This window comes from Lepidothrix coronata, unplaced genomic scaffold (genome assembly GCF_001604755.1).
Source record: "Lepidothrix coronata isolate B3197 unplaced genomic scaffold, Lepidothrix_coronata-1.0 Scaffold250, whole genome shotgun sequence".
Taxonomy (NCBI): domain Eukaryota; kingdom Metazoa; phylum Chordata; class Aves; order Passeriformes; family Pipridae; genus Lepidothrix; species Lepidothrix coronata.
The window spans coordinates 742200-766081 of record NW_016690430.1 but is presented as its reverse complement, the minus strand read 5'-3'; the positions used below and the strand labels follow the sequence as shown (position 1 = coordinate 766081).

The window sequence follows — 23882 nt, the reverse complement described above, 5'->3', positions numbered from 1 at the left end:
ATGATCCCTTTATCTGTTAATGGTTATTGCAATTGAGATGAAAGAGTGCCTTTTTTGCATTCTTCCACAGATGCAAGAGAGAATGCAGTAAAAAACATTTATAATTCACTTCTTCTGTATGATCATAAGACTAGCTTCTCTTCTTACATCCCCTATCTAATACTGTAAACAGAAGCTGGACATTAAACAACTTGTCATGAGACAATTACATGTATTTAACGCCACAGTGAAGAAACCAGCATCAGAATAGCTGTTGAAAGGATATGCCAACAAGGTACCTGCTGCCAGGGGATGCCATCCTAATATAATATAATTTACAGCAGTTTATTTCTGATTACTATTATTCAGAGAAAATCCATTTAACTTACTCTACATTCTTTGTCCAGTCTGGAGGGTTACTCATGGTCATAAATACGCAGTTGGTCAAAATAGTGCACATGATAAGCATGCTGAATAATGTAGGTTAAGAGTTAAGGAATATAAGCCAGAAAAAAATCTTATAAAAAGAGTATCAAATAACACACTGCTTTGGTAGATTTTCACTTTCAGGAGCAATTTAACCCTACCCAGCCCTTTTAACAGCCAGGGAAAGGCCTTGAATATGTTAAATCTTTCACAGTCACCACTTTATAGCTAAAAGAGAACAATCATCTACGAAAAACCAGAAAATCTGAAAGACACTAAAAGGAAAGACCCATCTCTTAATTTTAGGAGATTTTGTTTTTTCTTTTTGAATAAAAATGTGAAAATTTGAAGTAGTAGCTTCCAATTTCTTGGAGTAATACAAAAATCATTACTTTTAGATGATCTAGACAAATCTGATGTGCTTCATGCATACAAAAGAATGAAAAATACATTTTCTTCATTGTTTCACCATAAAATTTGGCACATATAAAAATTTTTGCTTATCATTATGATATGTATATTAAAGCTAGCTGCAACATAATAGGAGACAACATACGGAAATCTTAGGGAGAGAAGTATTTTATTTATTATTTATTTATTTATTTATTTATTATTATTTATTGCTGTTTGAGTTCTATATGACTTTTGTAATATAAATGCAGTTGGAAGGGAAGGCACATGATACTTCCCACCTCGGAAAAAAAAGAAATCTAAAAAGAATTCCTGAATAGGTCCAAGTCATAAATAATTTATTTTAAGAGAACTGCTCTAGATCTACAACCTGTCACTCTCAGAATTGCTGACATTCTTCTAAGATATGAAAACTCAACCACCAAAATGAAAACCACATAGGTGAATCACAAAATGTCCACATGATGGCACCATCACCTGAAACTAGAGAGGACAAAGCTCAATTTTGAGAAGAGCTTTAGCTGGAGGTTCATGTAGTGCTCCTAAACAGAAATCCCAATATAATGGGGTGAGAAGTACAGTGAGGTTCCCCTCATGAAGTTTTCTTTGCATGTCTACATTAATTTAAAAAACCTTCAAACGACAATAAATACCTCTGCCTTCTGAACTGTGGCATTAAATTCAACAGTTCCTTGGGTTTCTGCTCAGTAAATATATTTTAAATCCCTTAGTCAGAAACTACCTTCTTGTTCTGTAACTCATATATGAACACAAAAGAAAGGAATACTTAAAACATAAAAAACCCATGTTATGAGTTTTCCCAGCCTGTATTTTACATAGGCTTTCAAAATCCTTTTTGATGAAATGTCCTCTCAGCTGCAAGTCCTCACTATTCTTTCATCAGTGGAGAAATAACTATACCTTCCCACAAGTTTGAACAACTTTTTCTAACATTCTGACTTCAGTGACTAACTCTTCACCATCATCTCAACCCCACAGTCTTCTATTATTCCACATAACTGAATAAAGCTCTAGAATATGGTAAGGAGTGTTATATAATTGAAAAATAATTAGTTGTAGTGGCACCTATAGCAAGAAAATTCAAAACAGGCTATGTAGTATTATGATTGATTCTGGAGCCATTTATAGGCTAGCCATTGATAACAACATCTAACACAAAACAACTGTTGTAATTATCAGACTTCCACTATAACAAGACTGGAAGAAATCCTTTCAAGATTTATTCTACATGATCTTAGGATCCCTATATGCAATGCTACACACAGAACTACTTTCAGTGTGCTTACGTTAGGTATTTGTAAAAATAAGTGTGCAAACATTTGTATTTGCTCCTTAAGTAAGCAGACTTGCTGAAGTCAACGCCCTCATTTCTCTTATGAGCATTTGGGATCAGACCAGTGGGATGCCTACTATAGGTAGCTACCATAACATTGAAAAAGACAAAATAACATGTAAGTAATTATAATAATTTAGCTTTTCAAATCTCTACCTGCAATGTGGAAATCTCATGACCTACTTGAAGACTGAAATTAAAACATCAACATGATTATGTGTATAATGCAGTAATGATCAAGAAATAAAACAGACAGGTGAGATACATATAGGACTGAGAATGTATAATAAAACAAGAAACCTTAGCTGGTTTGAATCTATCTTTCTGCAATTGTTATCAGAATAAGAAAATGAAAAGGAATAATGAAACCATATTTTCACTAAATATTCATGCAAGCACAGACCTAGGATCAAAGATATGATTTGAACACACGGTATCAGTGAAGAACTGTAAGTATTTTGAGCAATATATCTGCAGTTTATGAAAAATGTGGAGGAGGGGAAAAGATGAAAAAAAGATATGGTGATTACAGGAAAAATAAGAGGGAAAGAAAAAAATATGTGGAGGAAGAAAGAGGACAGAGAAAGAAATTATAAAGGACAATGACTGGTTGTCTGGCTTCTGGTATTACTATATTAGGAGCCAGCAATGAACACAAATGTAAAAAGAGAATAAGAAAAAGAACAGAAGACAGAAATAGTAGATAGAAGAGGGACAAAGCACTACAGATCATATTGATCCTGGGACATGTGCCAGAGAATGATTTAAATACTAAGTAACATCTCATTCAGTACAGTTTTAGACTAACCACTTGAAAAGGATATGAATGTACCAAAATCTTAATAGCTATTTTTCTAAGAGGATTGAAAGGAGTTAACATGTACAGGGCAGAGGTGGCACTGAATCGGAATATTGCCTTCCCTTTATTCAATACTATAAAGGTCTGGAAAAAGAAAAACAGAATGAAAAACAGCATTTACAAGATAACAAGTTACAAACCCAGAATAATTTTTATTTCATCATTAATTGTATTTGGCCAATATGTTCTTTCATTTACACAATTCCTTGTCCAGTTCAAACATCATCGAGTCCAGCCAAATTACGATGAACATAATTGAATGAAAACATTTTAATAAGTTTATTTAGAAATCAACGACAATAGTACCTCAAAGTATCTAAATTCCAAGAGTGATCATGAAAATATAAAAGAGTGTTCAACAACAAGTTTTTCAACGTAACACTAATGTACTCAGTAGTTTTTGCTGTACTCTGAGAATAATGTATTCCCTTTCCAACTATTGCTTTATACTTGCAATTTTGTCTATTTTTCTTGAGTCATGCTTTATTTTTACCTAATACAGAATTCACTAATCTATGTGTTTTCACTGCCTCTCCACAGTTCCAGCAATAACTTGTGTATTACTAACATTTAAAAAAGCATTTCTGAATGTAATAATTTCTTAAAAAATGAGAAACAAAGAGGAATAAAGTCTTTAAGTTTTTTTAAAATTCTTTTGATTCCCACACATCTGAGGAAATTCTTATCCATTCCTATAATTTCTTCTTTCTACACATGGGTCAAAGTTCATGCTTGTCGAAAGCAAGTGGATCTAGCCAGCATTGTGGCAGTCCTAGAAAGCCCAAAGGGCATATCAGCCATGCAGACCTGGAACACTGCCAGCAGCCATGATCTGCCTCAACTGGAATCAGAGGGCAGCATTTGTAAAGATTATGCTCTACTTTTCTGAGCAGGTGTGGCAAACAGAGCAGCTGAAATCCTGAAAACACAATGCCTCTCCCTGCCTGAAATACTACATTTCAGACTTTCCAACTGAGCATGTTTGCATTCCCACATAACTATTGATTCTCAATCCACACTTTGGTCCTTTATTGTAGGGGAGAAAGGTTTGGTCTGTAATGTGCCATTGACTATCACAATTTTTCAACTCTCTTCCTATTATTCCTGGAGTCCATTAAATTATAGCCTCTAATAATCAGAGTTCTTATGTTTTCCGTTCCCTTTACTCTGACAAAATGTCTGATGAAGTATCATTTGTGTGCTGCTGACTCATTGAGACATATTAAAAAGAAAAAATTGAGCCTGACATAAACATTCAAAGAACACCAAGAAAAATAATAGGAGGAACTATGATTGCAACATATAGCTTGAAGTCTTGCATCTCCTACTAGAAACCACTATGCTTTTGGAAAAGATCAGTATAACTGCTGGGCATTTCTCAATCAGGAACAAGCATTCCTCAGGATTTTACCCCACATCCACATTTAATTGCAGAATTACTTTTCCGGTTTCCAAAGCATGATAATACATGCTCTAACTGTAGGATTTCTAGCATTGAATTTAGATTTTTACTACTGCAGAACAGGGAAAGAAGGAAAGAATCAGTACTTTGACCCAAATAATATTTGCCTTCCAGACTTCAACAGGGTAAACCACTTGAGTAAAGGGAGCAGAACATGATATTTAATTGCAAACCTTGTTTTCAAATTTAACTCATGATTCTCCATACATGAACTGAGTTTCAGAAATTCTGCAGTGAACATTTCAGGCACAGCTGATTTTTTGTGAGCTGTTCTGTTTAGTTCCTCATGGTATGCCTATATCACTATTGCTTCAACATATTACTGATGAGGCATACCCCTAACTCCTGCAGGAAATATCTTCATTTGTATTTTTTCACTTAGTTCAAGTTTGACTCATGACAATTCTTGGGGTTTTTCTTCATTTTTCTTTAAAGTAGCTTCTTCACTTTCATGTTTTTTGTTTGTTTGTTTTTAAATTCACTTGGTTTTATTCCCTAGCTAGTTTCCACAGAAAAAGAAAAGCAAGCACAAGAAAAAATTATGAAAACGGGAAAGAGAATCGTTAATTTCTTCTTTACTGGTATAATAATGATGGTGCAATACATATGATGCCAAAATCTAAGGGACTGAAATTCTGGAGGAAAACCAAGGCCATCTGGACACAATTCTGAAGTTCAGCACTTTTGTTCTGGCCACAACGGTTGTTGTTACTTTAAACAAAAAGAAAACATGTTTTGTTTTTTTTTTTTAAACTAACATCTCCAGAGAAATATTTTTAAAATTATGTAACATTCTGTCAACACTCCAAGAGCAATTCCTACCTCCTCTTTATTTATGTCCCTCTTTTAAACACCTCTTCTTTGAAAACAATCATAAAAAAAATATAGAGCTGGATGTCAAAACTTTTTCAACCAGACTAAGCTGGATATATGATGCCTCTATAGAGTACATTATGGAAGAGGATGATCTTCATCATATCCTAAGAAATTACCTTTACATACTCCCCCATCCTTCCCAGCACCAAGAGAATGCAACTCAGACTTTCCACATGACAGTGAACAAACCTAGTAACAAGGTGCCTGGCTACCTTGAGATGGGTTTCATATTGAAGATCTGCTCCTTTCACATCTGTAATACAGCAATTCGTAATAACTCTAAAGATAACTTCTGTGCTACTTCTTCTATTTGCCTGTGTGTAAACCCCTGAAAGTTACAGTTTTTGTAAAATGCCAGGTATATTAAAATAAATCTAAATGTACCTCTACTGACAGACCAGGTCCCGCAAACTTGCATTACTAATTTCTGTTCTTACAATGGAGATTTCTGCCAATCAGATCAGCTGTTGGGGGAATGTATTAGACAGAAGGACTGAAGGACTGGATCAAAAAAACTAGAAATACTATGCGAAGGGTTTTTTGTTACTTAATCTTCTAACAGTCTGATAGAAATATACAACACACTCACTTTTTTATTGATATAATACGGGTCCAGGTCTTCCAAGGGCTCTGACACCATTCCTGGAGGTATGTCACCGTAAATAAATGGCAGTGTCTTTCCTGCCTCCAAGTCACTATTTGGCTTTGGGCCATCTTCATCATCCTCATCTTTGCGTTCCTGTTTGGATTTTTGAGCTTTTTCTTCATTGATACGCTGCTCAATAGCTGCAAGTGATTCTCTTGTGAAATAGCGGAAGCTGTCGGGTCCTGGTGGTACCAGCACTGATTGTGCCATCTTTTCATCCTGCACCTCTTAGTTACTGTTTAGCCTCTCTCATAAAAAAAGTGCTAAAATATAAAAAAATACAGAAAAAATTTAGAGTAACACAGACAGCTACAAACAATGTAAAGGAATATACTTCCACAGAATTTTCTGTGGGACATCTTGTTAAATTCAACAGTCATCATCCAAGAGGAGGCTGCTGTGAAATGAATTTTTAAATTTGTTTTTATTTCAAGACAAACCATTTTCCTTTGCAGCTTGCCTCTTAGAGTTGTCTTGAAGGTATCAATTCTTAAAACATTTAGTTTAAAATTCATTTGAATTAACTTAGTGCTTGCAATGATAGTCAGTTCTATAGACTGATAAAAAAGTCACATACAATACAATAACATATTTTTGCCTTTATTAAGGGTAATGTTATCCATTCCAGTGATTAAAGTAGAAGATATTTTCCACTACATTCAGTGTGAGGAATCAACAGTTCTGAAGTGTTTGATTTGGTGTCGAGGAGCAAGACTCCAGACAACTCACCTCCTTATTATCCTGGAAGCTGCATCTTGGACCAATCCTCCCTCTAGCTATATGGACCAGAAATGACTCCTAGAATTCACTATTGCCATGTATAGCCAGAGGGATCAGCTGAAAGCAATACGAGATTCTCCTTCTCTTTGGATACAAATATGCTGCCTTCGCAGAGCTGCCAGCTCAGGAAACAAGATTCAAGCATAAGCACCTGTATACAGATCCCCTGCCTGGCAACACACTGTGCACTGGAAGAATTGCTGAATGGAATAAAAATACTCTTTAATCATTACATACTACTCTTAGATCTTTTATGTCTGATATATAATATCAATTGTATATATTTTTCATAAATTTCACTAGCAAGAGCAGGACGATCTCTCCTTAATGTCTCCAGACAGTTCAGTTAAAAAGAACAAGTGGAAAATATTCCCAATGCAAATACTTTGATCCGAAATCACAAATGGGATCTCTGCTGTAGTCTACAAGAATTTTTCTCAAGAGTCCTTCTGAGTAAGCACACTAAAAATATGGCAAATGCAATAAAGCAACAAATTTTGAGTAAGACAATATACCCAGAAAGAGTTATCAAATTAAAATGGTATAACAGTTTGAATACAATCAGCAGGATCCTATTTTACTGCCTCGCTTAACACACAGATGCCAGCACAGCCGCAACAAACTCATATTTTTGAAGGCTGCTAAATAAGCTGCAACATGATGCTTTCTCCTCCTTTCCAACCATATGCACACAGCCATTTACACCTACACAAACATCCACACACATCCCAACTCCTGCAGGTCTCCCTTGAGCATGCTCTCCCACTGCAGGAAAATGCACCTGGTGCATTCTGTCACAGAGGGTCTGTAGCAAACTGCTGCTGGAAGCTGCACTGACTAGTAGCAGCAGAAAGGTTAATTAGGAAAATGAAGTGGTCCTGCAGCAGAATCCTGTTCATTATATTTTTAATTACAGAAGGAAAAAGAAAAAAAAACGAAAAAGCATAATTCTGTTTTAATACTGCAGAAAACAATTAAAAATTCATTACCAGTGAAGAATCTTGCACTTATGTGGGTTTGGAATGGCACCAAGTAAGACTGCAGCTAAAATTCCATCATGTCTTTTCCTTTTTCTTTTTTTTCTCCCCTCTTTTTTTTTTTTTTTTTTAATTCTCCTTGTGCAGACCACACCTAACTTCCTGCTGAAGGATCCTGGTTATTGAAGTCAAATCTGGCATTTCCTGTGTGAGCCTACTAAGCGCTGTAACTCTTATTGCCAGTAGATGGTACTGATATACACCCATAAATTCTTGTCAGAAATGGTAAAGAATTTTTGCATGCTCAAACATTTGCTTAAACTGAGATTCTGGGACTAAAATACACAAATTTATATAACCAGCCAAGTCTCGGGATTCTCAAAAATTCTTTTGAATGCATAGCAGCTACTGCTGAGGAGACCATAGCAGCTAAAATTGTGAAGGTGAAAGAGAAAGAAAGTAGGAGAGACAGCAAAGTAAGAGAAATTAAAAAATGGAGGTTACAATGGCAGTGTACAACCAAAGCAGTTGCTGAAACCATATTATTCTCAGTCTAGATTATTTTAAACTATAGCTTGTGTAAGTTTTCTAAAATAAATGCATACAATATATTCAATGTGTATTCTTTCCAAATCTGGAAAGCCAGCAATGAGAGAGAAGGAGGGCAGTTTTGAGTGTTCACAGCAGTGGTAAGTTCCTATACAGAAATCATCTCTTCTTGCTCCCTGCTACAGCAGGTGATCAGGAGCACTGTAAGCCCCTTTCATGTGGCAAATCAGTAAGACACCGCTTTTGGGCACCACTCCACCGAAATGCCATCCTACCTCTTTCCACTCTTCTGCCTTCTCTCTATTTTCTTTGCTTACTGATTTTTGTCCTTTTTCTCCCATTGCACTAATAAAACTTTTTACCTCTCTCCTACCTCACCATCGACCCTTCCCTCCTTCTCTCACATGTACACAAATCTCTTCCAAACTTTTCAAGCACACAAGTCTTGCTGTATCTATACATTCAGATGTTCTGGCAGTCATTTACTCCCTACCATCACCCTTCCTTCAGCTGTGAAGAGGACAAGAAAAAGCTGTGGAAAGTAATAAAAAGCAAAAGGTCATTCTAAAGTGAGAGAGGTTGGAGAAGGAAAGAATATAGTAGCTGAAGAAATGCCACTGTGGCTTTGAAAAAGAAACAATGAAGAGAAGGAAAATATTGATAATTTGTTTCTTTGGTAATCATGGTGATAGAATGATCAGTTTGACTTAATCAAAATAAGGGTTTTTAAATTTTCAGCAATTAAGAAAATATATGCTGAATGAGCAATGTAATTCAAACACATCAAAAGTATTGATTTCGTTTTGACTTATGTAAGTATTACACAACAATTAAAAATAATGTTTAAAGCCTTTCTAGAAAAGTGTTTTATTTGAGAGGATTTTCTAATTTCACAGATGATTCAATGAAATCAACAAAAAGTTTACAAACAATTTCACTTAACCAACGTTTTTGTTAAAAAGAAGTTTGGATGAAAACTTCTGGCTGGATCTAATTAGAACTATGGTTTACTTGGAGCTGCTCTGAAGTCTCAAAATAAGAGGATTGTGAGACAGCACAGATTCACAGGAGAAGTAAAGGAGCTTCTAACTACAAAAGCATTTTGATTATTTATTCGTGTGGATATGCACGTACGTGTTTATGCGGCTGCTTATATATGAAAGTTACAGTAAATCAAATACCTGAAAAGCTGGGCTCATTCACACAATATGGAAAAGGAGCTTCATTCTTCCATTAGTGGCATATTAAGTTACAGCATCTGATTATTTGTTTCGTATCTTATGGGACTGAAATTACCCAAGATCTCAATTTGATTTCCACCAGTGCTATACAATCTACATGCACAGTGTTAGGCAGGGAAAAGTGAAGACAAAAAGGAAATAGCCAGTGACACATTGTATCCCATTGCCTGAGATGCTCAGGTCTAGTCTTACTAGGCTGTAAAAAGAAGTGAACAAATATTTTAAAGAGACAGACTAGACAGGAAATGCAATATGATCTTTGCAATCTAGAAGAGAAATATATCTACTTCTACAGATAAGACCACAGTAATACATCTAAAGAAGCTAGTGAGAATCCTAGAAGTATATTAAAATAATTAGATACTACATAGCTATAATAAATGTAACAGACAAAATTAATAGAAATAGAAAGGGAAAATTATTAAATTGAATAGCAAATATCAATCAAAACCCAATCCAACATAGCCTATATTTAAAAACTATTGTTCAAACATTGTCAAAATTTACCTAAAAAATAAATATGAAATAAGTATAATAATTCTGGTAATAGGTAACTTCTGACTACTGTCTAGCTTCCCATCTACAGCTATGAGTACCTTTAATGAACAATTGTACCACTAGTGGTATCCATCCTCCCCCTACTATGGCACATCTGAAAGCTTGAAGTGGACCTTATCCTTTAATGACTTGGTGAAACACATGGCCCATACAAAGGGTAGAGATGAAGAAGTGTTCAGTGTCATATGTAAAGAAACTCTACATGAGGGTGAAGGATTTTTGACGGGACAGAGCAAAGAGAAACTTGTGAGTCTTTTCCTAGTTGCCGAGCAGCTCTTCATCTACAAACAATCCTCATTAATAAAATCAGAAGAAAAACACATTGACAGTTTCTCCTCAGAAATCTGTAAAAATTAACTGTCCTTGTTCAATGGGAAAGCATAGTATTAAAATGCACAAGTGGCAATTTGCCATCATTCTGTGGTTCTGTGATCCCTTTACTCTCCAGCTGTGTGTTCCTGTACTATATGAGATTGCCCCAAAGTGCATGACTTTTTATTTATAGTTCTGAATTTCATCTTGTTCCAGTAACACCAGTCATCAAGCTCATCTAGTCCTTTCTGTATAATAGCTTACTCAGTCTTTGACAATGCCTTCCAACTTTGTGATAGGAGCAAAATACATTGGCATTTGTCCATTTTCTTTGCTGAAATAATAAATTAAACTTTAAATAAAATCTGTCCCAAAATTATAACAATGACAAGGAACTTCAGCCAAAGTGTAGGTTACTGTGATACTTGTGGTAGTTTGCAAGGTATGTTAGTACTACCCTAAAAACTTTAATCTTAAAAGTAGTCTGAAGTTTATGCTCTAAAATGAAATTGTATTTTTTTAATTGAAAAGCAAAAGGGGTAGAAAAGCAGAGCTTTTTTCTTCTTGTAAATAGTATCCATTTAATCAAATACACTGAATTCCTGTCACCTCTTCCTCCCATGCTACTTAAAACGCTATACTGCTAAATTATTCACGGTGATCTAGATGACTGAAAAACATGTTTCTTAGCTTTGAGATGACATGAAACTGGGAGGGCTACAGGTAAACAGGAGGATAGTATTAGAATAAAAATGTACTGGCAAATAACACAATGGGCTCAAAAAGTGATTCAATTCACTTGAGAGATAAAAACTCCTCCTTTTTTATTTAGGCAAGAATAAGTAACAGAAAAATTATAGGATGAGGAAAGAATCCAACGACAGCTCTGCAGGAAACGATCTAGAGTACTTACGACATCACAGACCAAGCATGAGTGAAAATTGTCAGTCTTGCAAGAAAAAAAAAAAAGCAAGTACTTGGATTTATAAACTTTTGAACTGATCTTCTACTCTTCTACTTGGAGCAGTATGTCCAACTTCGTATTACATTTCAAAAAGTATGGAAAGAATTCAGACCACAGCATAAAACATAAGTTATGAGAAAAAATCCAAGGAAATGTAGGATTTGAGCTCTTTCTACCTTAATTTTACATTGGAAAGATTGACTGAAGACAAAGTGACAGTCTTTATACGGCCAGAAAGCTCCTCCAAAGAAAAGGAGGAATTAGTTTTCTTTTTATCTAGCATATATGCAAACTGGTTGTGGGGTTAAATGGCAGCAAGAGAGGTTTGTTAGGAAAACCTTTTACCACTGAAAAAATGGAATGAACAGAGTAGACACACAACAATTATTTAAGTGCTTTAAGAAAGGCACTTGGAAAAAACAAGATCAGTGCGAGTTTTATAGCAAAACTGATCAGGATGAGAATCAAGAAACTTTTAACAGGCCATCACTGTGTTAGGGTTTTAATAAGCATAGGTTTCTCATTGTTTTGTGCTGCTTCATGTATTATTTTTCTCCCCAGGCCTCAAGGGAGCAAGAGTTTATTGTTTATATACTAGAGAAGCAGAAAAGAAAGGGGGTTTGATTTCAGTCACTTTGCAATGAGAAAGTTCTTGAAAACTCAGTGGGGGTGCAGTGTAGAAAAAAATGACATCACATGCAAGAAATTCTAAACACTTCTTTAGAGAGAAAGGGACAAGAGTATCTAAGGAAGCACTAGTGTGGAATAGGAGAGATCTGCCTCCAGTTTTCTTTACCCTCTCCTTCCAGTACTTTCCTTTTTACCTAGCCTGACAAAAAGAAATTAAAACAATCGAGTTTAGAAAAGCTATATTAGTCCATTCTCTTACTTGCAGCTCACATTACTGTTATTCTTATACATGGGTAAAATAAATCCTGGAAATACCCTGTTCTGTCTCACAGAGTATTATCTCTGTAACCCTTCTGGATCTGTCAGCACTCCATGGCACAGTATGAAAGATTGTATAACATGTGATGGCACTGTCTGAAGGTAGGTTTACAGCTGGTGTAGTATCTCTGCTAAGATTTATGGGCTCACTACTCCATGGTTGAAATTAGACAGCAAATAAACATCAGTTTTCCTGTGCTTGAGGTTTGTGTGTTTCATACAGCGCTGCACTGTCTGTTCAGTAGCCAGAGTTGTGACAGAGGTCCCTTCATACAATATCAACGTGCTGAATTGTGCACTTTGAACAGTAGGTGTTCCTGCACAACAAACCTTTCCAAATAGCTCTTAGAAGAGCTATATAAAAATACAGTTTCCTACACATTTTCCAACATTTTAAATGGATGTATAACTAGCAAATCACCTTTGAAAATGCAGTTACTGAAAATCTTAAGCCAATATGAGATAGTGCTGTCAGAAAGGACAGACGCATTTTCCACCCGCTCTTACCCTGTTCATTTCCCACTGTGCTGGTCTGAACATTTCTGCACCTCTGCATTTTAGCCAGATCAGCTCACTGGTCTGGCTGAAAACTGTAAATAACTGGCCAGATTTCAGACAGATCAAATAACTGATCCACCACACTTCAGAAAAGAAGTTAAGAGGGCACTTTTAGAGTGCAAAGGACTAGCTGACTACCTTTGGTGTCGTCCAAATTTTAATGCTTCTCCTATGTGCAAACTCAAGAGGGCTTAAGGTGCCAGAGCACGAATAAATGGATCTCTAGTTCTTGAATAATGGAGCACAACAGGGCTCTAACAGTTGTAGTCAACAAATACTGGCACAGAGCCTGTACCTGGCGTAGAACCCAGCGTAAGTAGGATAACAAAGCAAAAAGGGTTGCCCAAACACTAGCAAATCTAAAGATCAAAATTGCATTTGCACTCAGTTATAGCAGCCTCAGGACTGCTCTTCCAAGACCAGAAGATGATCAGGATTACTCTTTACCTTTCAACATGGATGTCAGGACAGCATTTTATGTGAAATGTGCAGCAAGGATCTTCTAATGTGAAAACAGGTATACAAAGATCCCTATTGGGAAAGTTTGTGGGTCCTTCAAATCAATTTTCTTACTCTCTTTTAAACTTATTTCAGAAAACTACCCACAGGGCTATATCAAGATGTACTCCAAAGAAATATGAAAAACACATTGGTAAAAATCAGTAGATTGTTAACTTTACTTACAGTTAACCAATAATGGGCAATGACTTGCCTTTGAACAATTGTTGATTTTCAACCAAAGGTCAGTGCCTGAACAAAAAAGCTACTTGTCTTTCCAGATAAGAGGCCCTTAATTCTCTCCTTCTAGCATTAGAAAATTCGGTTTTTTCACTTGATGAAAATACCATTCTTAACCTTTTTTTTTAATACAGTGAAATAAACTTTCTGCCAGACTCCAATGAGGTCCTCCAGTTCTCTTCGACCAGAGGAAAAAACAAAGGCCGATTCCCACTCAAGAAAGATTCAAAACAATAGTTCAAGTTTCCCTTCACAAAAAGAGAAATACTGTCTCCAAAGCAAACAGCAAATGTGGGAAAACAATGCAAGACTGTTCACTAAATCCCTAATGAAGCTGGCTAAGTGATTAAGGCCTTTCAGCTATCTAGTTGCTGTGGGCTTTTCTGAAATCAATCTTTGCCCTGATATCCATTGTGAGAAACATATCCCCACAAGTACAGTCTTATGTGTCAGGCTAGAGATATATCCATTTTTAGTGTGTTTGTGTGGGGAGAGTGAATATACAATTCAAAGATGTAATGATAACAGAAATGCCATATGTATGGGATGAGCTAGATATTTCCAGAGGCCTGAACAGGAGAATGTGCTGACTACTTATGCTGTTAATAAAACATGCTGTGATTTCTTTCCTGACAAACCAGAACTCAGAGTTTAACATTCCCAGTTCGGGCATTATGTAAAGATGTTTAGAATGAAATCTCCATTAATCTTAACTATAGCATGGCTACAGAAAATTCATAAGTAATTTATATCCTTTTGAATACAAGACATCAGGTAGATAGAAGATTCGAATATCCCCCTAACATCTGCCTAGCAGTTTTGGATGAACAACCATAAATCATGATTCTGAACCTACAGACAAGTGATTGTGGGAAATACAGTGTGATTCCATTTTTAAAGCCTCTGTCTTCTGTTGCAAACACAGCTTATGAACAAGACTGTCCCTTTTCACTCATAGCTTACGTAAGCCCACGTCAGGTCCCGGCAGCGAAGCCGGGCCAAGCTCCTCTCAAGCCAGGGACAAAGGGCCAAGGACCGAGCCCTCCGCCTCAGTGAACCGCTGCCACCAGCTTCCACTGCCACCCGAAACACTTCCACACGCTCCCTGGAACCTGGCAGCGCCAACATGCCCATACCGCGGGCGCTGCGGAGAGCGCTGCGGAAAGCAGTGGGGAAGGCGAAGGCGGTGGGTGAAAGGCAGGAGGGGGAAGCCAGGGCGGAGCCCGCCGGGCGCCACCGCCCAGCCCGCCCCGCCGGCGGGCGCCGCAGGTGCGGCACCGAACCACCGCCCCGGGTCTCGGCACCCCCAGCTGCCGAAACCAGGGAAGGTGGGCAGCCCGATGTCGCTGGAAGCGACAATCCCGAGTGAAAAGCGGGCTGGGGAGGCGGACGGGGAGCTGCCGGGCTCCGCAATGGCGCGGCGCCGAGAGGAGGTTGCCAGGCAACCGGTCCGGCGGCTGCGGCACCGCGCGGCGCGGGGGGAGCGCCGCCACCGCCCGCGGGCTGCGGAGACTCCCCGAGAAACCCCCTCGGCACGGGGCCTTTCCAGGAGGAAAGCTACCCCCGCTTGCTTCAGCCGGACCTGATTACACGGGAGAAGCAGGAGGGGAGGGAAGGAGCAGGCGTTTAGTGAAGGGCAGATAGCGGCAGGTCGCGGAGAGGCGGACGTGGAGGGGGTTGCTGTGGAGAAGCGGGGGTTCGGCCGCATTGCGCGGGGATGGGGAGAACCCGCCCTTCAGGACTCGCCTGCGAGGAACAGTCGAGGCTCTGGACCAGTCCGGGGCTGGAGCCCTGCCGGGCGAGGTCCTTTCCCGCTGTCCCACGAGCTGAGCTGAGCAGCGACGGAGCAAAATTCAGGCTTTACCACCCGGGCGGCAAGGAACCGGGGGATCACCATCCCTCCTCCTGCTAAATGTGTGAGCCGCCTGTATTGGATACAGACAGTCAGCCATGCTGCTCACTGCCTGCAGCCAGCCAATTCCCCTTCTCCAGGCTGAGGGGAGTGTTGAGAGTTTTTTTAAATAGGAAACGATGACTGTAAAACCATAGAAACGGATATGGGGAGTGGGGCGCTGGGACAGTTCTTACATCGTCTCCACTCACTTCAAGCTGTTGGTACATTTTTAATAAAAAACATCCACTACGTGCCCTGGTTTCAGTTTAGTACATGTGAGAAGGCATGAAGGTGGTACGTATCAGTTTGTAACTTCGCAAAATAAACAAAGAGAATCTGGATCTAAACGGAGCACTCTCTAAATGGGCCTGCAATTGCAAAGACTGCTTAAGTAGTAACAACACAACTGCTTCTTGAGAAACTTTCTTCCAAACCCGAAACACAATAGACACGGAAAGCGTGAGGGCCATCCCACATGGGGGAAACAAATATCTCCATGGATAACAGATGAGAATTTCCCCTCCGGGAACTGTACTGAAGCTGACAGGCTCCCTGCAGCTGCACTGCACCAGCTGCCAAGGGGATCTTGCAGGGGTTAATGCAGCTTGAAAGAAGCATTAACTCCCTGGATATCTATCAGCCTTCAAGGGCAGGATGCCACAAAATGTTTCCTCATATGCACTACTCATGCCCCTACTATGCAGTTGCACCTGGAAACATAGGAAGGTCTCCAAAGCAGATAGAAACGCACAAAAAAAGCACAACTACAAAGCACAACTCGTCTCCACCAGATTCCCTTTGCCACTGCACTGGGAGAACTGGCATTGTTTCAGGAAAGTGCCACTTTAAATAAGCCAGAAGCAAAGTGGTTTCAGTGATTCTGGAAATTAAGTCACAGATGAGGTCCCATATTTACTTTAAATATTCTTTTAGTCTTATGATGGTTTATGGGGTAGCAGTTGTTACTATATCCTTAGGGACAGAGTGCAGATGGGTCCAAGCCAGCTACTAGTTACAGGTTGTCATGTTTCATGATAACTGCAGATGAGGCTGATGGTACTGTTTATTACTGAGATGCTCAACCTGTCCTTTTTTCATTTTTTTTTTGTCCCCCCCTTGCTGGTTATGCCAAACTTGAAGTGCTGGGGCTAAAATTTTCTATTTTTCCCTCAGACTGATTTTTGGAGGGAAGCTTCAAGTCAAATGATGGAACCATTTCCAAGAAAAAGCTACATATATATATATTTCTCCTTAAAATTTTATAGCTTCTGATTTGCAAAGCAGGAATATGAACCCCTGCAGCAATTTTTGCAAAACATGATTCTGAATTTTGGACTTTTTCTTCTGGAATGGTATCTATAATACTTGCACAGAGTTGAAAAATTTTGAAAAATTAGTTTGCGTATATTTGAAAGAAGACTCCAGAGGTTTAAAAGTGTGAATTACAGAGATAGTGCCTTTTCCTGTTAACATTTCATTGTCCATCTGAGGGGATTTTCCTGCAGCTGAAGTCTGTCTTTGTGGACTCTGCTGACTCAGGAGTGGGAATGCTTTCATCTTTGTGTTCCAAATCATCCTATATGCTGTTTCTTAAAAAAACCAGACCAAATAAAACAAAAACAAGCAAGAAAAACTCCTCCAAAATCTAGAAGGAAATACAAAAGGAAAAGGGGGCATTTAGGAAGAAATATCTGAGATTGAAGACAGACAGCATAAAAAACCTCCAGGGAAATGATACGTGTAAGAACTGTCTGCCTGGATAAAGAGACTGTCTCAAAATTAGCTGCAATAGTCCTGGAGGCTAGCTGGAGAGACATGAAAAGCTCAAAGACTTGTAGATTATTATGATCAAGAAATTCATGTAAGTTGATCGGTTTGACCTCAAAGGAGACCAGACTGGGAAAAAGTCAAGGAAAAGGGAAGCGGGGGAGCCACTATAATGGGGCAAGCTGAGATAGGACAAAGCAAAACAGCTTGGGATGAATGGGCAAGAGAAGGAATAAAAAGCTGAGATAACTGGACTGGAATTAATTGGAAGGCTAAATATGAAGATGAGAAAATGAGTTTATAAAGAACTATAAAGATGACAAGTTTGGAGCTCTGAAGTATGTGTGAATGTACATTAAATAACTTCTGATCATTCATATGGGTATCAATATGAATGATACCCATAGGGTATCATTTTAGGGTCTCCCTAAAATTGTGTACAAACAGTCCAATAAATAACACCTATTACTGCAGGCAGAAGGACTCAAATGACAGCATATACTCAAACTGAGATCTGCTTTACTTTTGGTCCATTTGTTAGTAGATACAGTAATGCAATATTCACTGTTTTCTGCAGTATCTTACAACTAGTGAGATTAATTTTGAAGGAGACTTCCTTGATTCGTTGGTGGTGCAGAGGGATTGGCAGAACTGACTAGCAGAAAAGAGAAAAAAGGATGATAACTATGTGGGCAAAAAGCACTGTCCTCTGTGCAAGATCTGTATGCTGTCTTGGGGAATGGGTGTCACCTCTGCCTGTGTCATGAAGGAGGATTCCCCTTCTCTGGCATCAGGTGCCTGCATCTTTAGGCATCCACATCTAAGCCAATCTGAACTCCTTTCATATTCACTGAAGAAAAAGAAGTCCTTTAAAAGACAATTCTTCTGACCTATTTCAGATATCTACCTTAAGATGAGGCAAGTTTTGCTCTAGAAGTGCCTGTCTCTCTCGACTGACTAGAAAGGGAGAGAGATGAGATGAATCCTACTCAGTACTGCCTGATGGCAGGCAATTCACTCAAACTGCTGCTTTCACAGGTGGCTACAAATCATGTGTGTGATTTCCAGAAGGTAAAGACAGCCTTAATTTAGTGTTCCACAACTGAGTGGTTGACTGTGTCACTTACTAAGGTACTTTTAATGTGATTTTTAAAATGCAAAATATTTAGTGGATCCTTTTACTTCCACACTTCTTTATTAAATATCAGCCACTTACTTTTGCACCCATTACTATTATTCCTACTTTGCGTTTTGAGAAGAAGAACCATGTGTGGTTTTGGAACCAGAATGACATATGAAAATATATGTGGTTTGTGGACAGATACCCAATAACAGAGACAGGGTGAGAACTGAATATACCTGTTGTAGTACTTAACAATATAGATTAATTACTGTAATTTTAATAGTTATTATGTATTACAGTTCTGCCAACTGTCCAAAACTTCACACTACAGGCATTTTTACAGCTGAGTAACTACATCTTTTAAATGAAGATGTCACCAGTGTAAGACACACAAGGCTGGATGTATATTCAAAATTTGGCAACTGAAAAGGAAAAATTAAACCAAACAGCATGAAATTAGATCCCATGATGAGTAATATGGTTAGTGACTTGTGCAGAACAGCCAAGCAGTGATATAGCATTTCCCAGATCATCATACAGGAACCACTGGAAAACTTTAGAGCTGCAGCTTCGTCCCTCCTGTGCAAAGGAAGACAGCAAACATCACCACTGCTCCCTGGTGACCTGACCAGCATGTTTGTTTCTCTGGGTAATGAAAAGCTCAGTCAGACATATAACATTAGAAAGCATTAAACAGGTCTCTATTAAATTTAGAAGATTTTTTTTTAATCTGAAAGGAAACAGAGTAGTTAATTGGCCCACAATTAAATAGAAATGCCATTAAAACCCCCTGAAACAGTTTACCAGGCCCAATTTCTGTTTTCCTTTTACAGTGTCCTGATAACCCAACTGTCGCATCAAGACATAAACTGAGAACTGAACACTCTAAAAACATCTCTATGAATCAGGCTGTCCTAAGGGACAAAATGCATATGGCAGACACATGCAGTTAAGTAAGAGCAGAAAGGTAGTATCAGTATTCCATCAAGAAACTTGAAAGGCCAGAAGGAGCAACACAGATTCATAAATGTAGGATGAGAGGAGGTGTTTATGAGTGTGTTTATTCTGACATTCTGCACAGTATGGATTATATCAGTCTCCTTACTTAAAATGAGCCTTAGCTGGAACATGCCAAATTCATGAGAAGCCCTTAGTAAGTTACCTGATGGCAAAGTATTATTGCAATAACATGGGTGCTTGCTTTATACTTAGACACCATTTTCCTGGGTAGTGATGTTAAGAACACTTCTGTACCACTTCTCCTTTTAAGTACAGAAATGTGCCAGAAATGGAAAACTGAATAGTTACATCATATATCTGCCCCAAACTAATTTTTTATAGCTCCTGATTTTTTTTCATAAGAGGGGTAAAACAACCAAGAGCTGTAAAGTTTAGTCACTTTCTTTAAAAATACAGATTGTTTCAAGGTAACTTTAAAAAAAAAAAAAAGAAAAGGAGTAGAGGCTTGTTCATTATAGTATTTTATATCTATGGGGAAAAGAAGGATTGCTGAGGATAATCTACAAAATTGTAGGCTAAAATAGAACTTCAGCTCATTATAACTGGGTGACTTGGAACTGAGATTTCTTCTGTGGAGTTTGATAATTTTCTCCAGTTTAGAATAATTTCCTAACTGTAAATTTTCTTAGAATATATTCCATTTGCATCTGTTGGTATATGTGAATAAAACAAGGGAGCAGATGTTGAAAACCTCCTCAGGAGAGTTCTTCCTTTCCCACTATGTTTGAGCCAGCAAAACAGGTTCTGATTAGATGGAATGCAGGAGCTCCCCAAAGGGTTCATTCCTTGCTCACAGCATCACCTGTGACTTGGAGCTGTACCAATTCAAGGAGATTTTCCCACTGGAGCCAGGCATGCCACACTGCTTACTTCCATAAAGGAACATGGATACATGTGTCAAGATTTCCTTTGTAATTATTCTACTTTTTTCTCATATAAACTTAATTTGTATACCCTCCGAAAATTTCACTTCCCCCCTCTTACATTTAACTGCCTTCCCCCCATCTGTCTCTCTTCTCTAGATTCCCAGGGGATATTTCCTTTCCTTACCGCAATTCCAGAGTCACTCACCCATCCTCACAATATTTATACCAGCTCACTCAATTTCTGCATCATATCCATCATCTTTCTCACTAAGGACAGATTATTTTGAGAATGTATGAATCCTTAAACTAATTTGGAAGTGAGGTCAATACTGAGAAAAGCTATATAATCCCTTTCCCAGCAATGGAGAATGCTTCTGGGTTCCCAGCCTCTGCCCCTCCACAGAGCAAGATATCAGCATGAGTAATAGCACCCAAGTGTTCCATGCAACATTAAAGGTCATCATCATCATCACACCCTGAGGCTTATGTTCAGTTTTCCCCCACCCCCGAAGGATACTAGCGGAGTAAAGTCCCAGATTTCTCTCTGTGAGACTAGCCTGCCTTTGGCTTGGCTTAGAGGGCCGAAGCTTTGCTTCAGATCAAAGATCATGTAATTCATAAAAACTTCAACTGGCAAAAGCACAGATATCTTTTTACAGTCGCAAACGTGAAGGCTGTGAGGCGCTTTAAATGTTAACTCTAGCTGAAAGTACTGTAAAAAAATAATTTGAAACAATAAGTCTTGAAAATGTTGCGTATGTTTAGCCAACATAACTACTAAAGTAAACTGCTTGCAAGATGTAAAATATTATTCTGTTGAAAAGTGACTCTTATAAGTGTGGCCTAGTAACATTTACAATCTATTGCTTTCTAATCAAATTGATTTCCCTAATAATTTTTAACATTTGCATCTCCCCATTGCTTCTGACAGTAAAATTGTGCACTTCCCCTTTTGTCTATCGGTATTTTCCAGAAGCCAGATGGAAATAAAAGGTTAGCTCAACCTGCACCCTATTTTCAAAGCGTATTCTCACTGCTTCACTAGGAGAATTAGAATTAGAATACTACTATTTTCAGTAGTATTAAGGTGGTACCTTGGAAGCCGTCTCCTGTCAGCACTTTTGCAGTGCTTCACATTCTACAAAATGGAAACCAGCCTCTGCACTGCAAAATCCAACCTGTGCGAGTGCATTTGCACGAGGTGTTTGTGCAGCCATCACTGAAGTCTCAATCTGCAAACAATCGTGCAGTGTTTGCCCCATGTCTGCTTTCAGGTTAACACAACTACAGATGGAAGATTTTTTCATTCTGCCTGGTGTCAGTACTTATCTTTTAGTTTCCATGGTTGCATTATTGACTCTCAGCAAAGAGAAACACACAGAGCTCACACACTCTACAAATACACCTGTTATACTCTTGTGATATGACCTTGCGTGCCACAGTCCCAGTTAAAATAACCTTGCCAGAGACTTCCAGTAGGGAAAACTGATCTTAGAAAGCTTCCTTGTGGCCCAAGAGGTAGGATTTGCCACTGGTTTTTACTGGTACAAATATTTACCAGTAAACAAAATACAATGAGTATACATAGAGATAGGCTGTCAAATTTCAACTACCCTAGGCAGAGCTTTTGTTTCATAATAGTGTTTGTATAGAAATTTGCCATACACTTCTTTATAAGCACATAGTCTGTTTAGATGCTCAGGTGCTCCTTCAACCTTCTCTTTGCACCTGTTTATGGAACTTATTTTTAAACAGCACATCCCAATCCCAGTGTCTAGGCAAAGGACATTTGTTTCTAACCTTGCTACATGCAATTTATGATGCATTAAACTCCAGCCACTATTTCTATCAAGATCACAGACTGTCAAATTTTTCAGGATGCATCTGACTCCATTTTATATACATCTATTGAATCTAGCTCCTAATATATCTGGGATCCTACTGAGACAAATGGGTGAGTCTAGAACACAGTGTATTGCTTTAGAGAACTTGAGTCAGAATCCTAATTTCAGAGTGAGTCATTTACATTTATCATCAAACAAAACTACATTGCGGTCAAAGTCTGTGGAGGATTTTGCAGTTACGTTGAAAATGGTGAGACATGGTGAGGTTGGTATAGCAAAAAAAAAAAAAGGTATAAATAACACCCATTCAGACAGGAAGACTGTTTCTGCCCCACTGTAAAAGCCTGCTTGTAGTAATTCATCTAAGGCAAAATTCACCCTGCTGTCAGAGGAGTGACAGCACTAGATCTGGAAATATTGTAGCTTTAATTAAGTTAACTCAGTACCAGCAACCAGAAAGCTACAGAATGATGAGTTAGCACGCCAGAATAATCAGGTGGGTTTGTATAGTTCCATACAGCACAAACACTGCCTTTGAAACCAAAGTGCTGAGCTGAGAGCTGGCTAGACCTACTGCTGTCATGCTTTTTACTGCAGGGTTGAATGGTACCCAATTTTTTTGGCTAGAGTGGGCCATTTGACATTTTCCAAATTACTCAAAGCCATACACTACAACTCCGTTTAAGACCAGACAAGCAGCACCATATGCCATAAAAATCAGGCATCTTCTGCAATATGACAAGGCCACTTTAGAGGATGAGACGACCACTTGCTCTGTGTTGAAAACCTGGACGTCCATCATCTTAAAATGCATGCCTGCTCACGCTGTATGTTACCAGTTTGTTTAGGTAAGATAAATATATCCTGCATAGAGCAATCATTATCTTATTGAACATGATCCTGTTTCTTGGTAGGGGAAGTTTGCGTTTTTAATGCATAATGGGAAGTACCTGTGAGGATGTCCAAAAAGATGAGTGAGAAGAACCATTAGCAGTTCAAGAACAATTCTTCTGGCCAAAATCAGATTCTGCTCACACTTAAGGGAAGCCAAGCTAAGAATTGAGCAGCAAATGGGATTGCAATTACACAAAACTTATGAAAACTTCATACAGAAACAATCACTGAACTTCAGCTAGAGACCTAAAAAATAACTTATTCACGATTTCTTAAAAAAAAAACCCAACATTTTTTTCCCATATAGTATGAACAGAGCTGACAGAGTTTTGTTTGCTTAATAGTTTCCATCATGTTAATCTCTTCATTATGCCTTCAGCTTTGCCAAACATTAATTGTTGAGATTGGATTTATTTCTTCAGTGACACTATAAATGGTGAGATACTTCTTTCAATGAAGTTAGAAAGAAAAGCTTAACTTGACAATGCGGATTCATGTATCCTCGTGATACAGTTTGAATGCTTATCACAACAAAATCATCACCATTTAATAGAAAAAGGACATTTGTAGTCTGCTTATTGGAAGAAGTTTGAAACCATTATTTCAGTAATCTACAAGTTTATAAACCAATAGGCAAGAACGATGAACCTATGTTCTTTGTTTTTTTAATAGGAAGATTTAAAACTATTTTTGTAATTATTTAATGAGCATGATGGTAATATTGCAGCATTAAAATGTATTTCTAGACATGTTTTTGAGAACTTTTGCTACAATCTGTTTACTCTGAATTGTGTCAAGTAGGCTGCTCGGGCGATATAAGAGTTTGAATTTTGTTG

General features: G+C 38.2%; 1 protein-coding gene across 7 annotated transcripts in view; it reads right to left on the bottom strand.

Annotated features, from left to right (window-relative positions):
* Positions 1–23882, bottom strand: part of SCN2A (sodium voltage-gated channel alpha subunit 2) — a 76573-nt gene that overhangs the window by 49364 nt on the left and 3327 nt on the right. For 4 of the 7 annotated variants that reach the window (XM_017835169.1, XM_017835171.1, XM_017835166.1 and 1 more), the window contains exons 2-4: positions 5957–6276; positions 2995–3113; positions 369–458 (exon numbers count right to left, since the gene is read on the bottom strand). In XM_017835169.1, coding sequence (XP_017690658.1) covers positions 369–458; positions 2995–3113; positions 5957–6223 — 476 coding nt within the window. In that variant the 5' untranslated portion in view covers positions 6224–6276. Of the gene's footprint in view, positions 1–368; positions 459–2994; positions 3114–5956; positions 6277–6742; positions 7709–7782; positions 9931–23882 lie in introns of those variants that run through there. The other 3 variants (XM_017835167.1, XM_017835168.1, XM_017835172.1) reach the window with 3 other exon arrangements.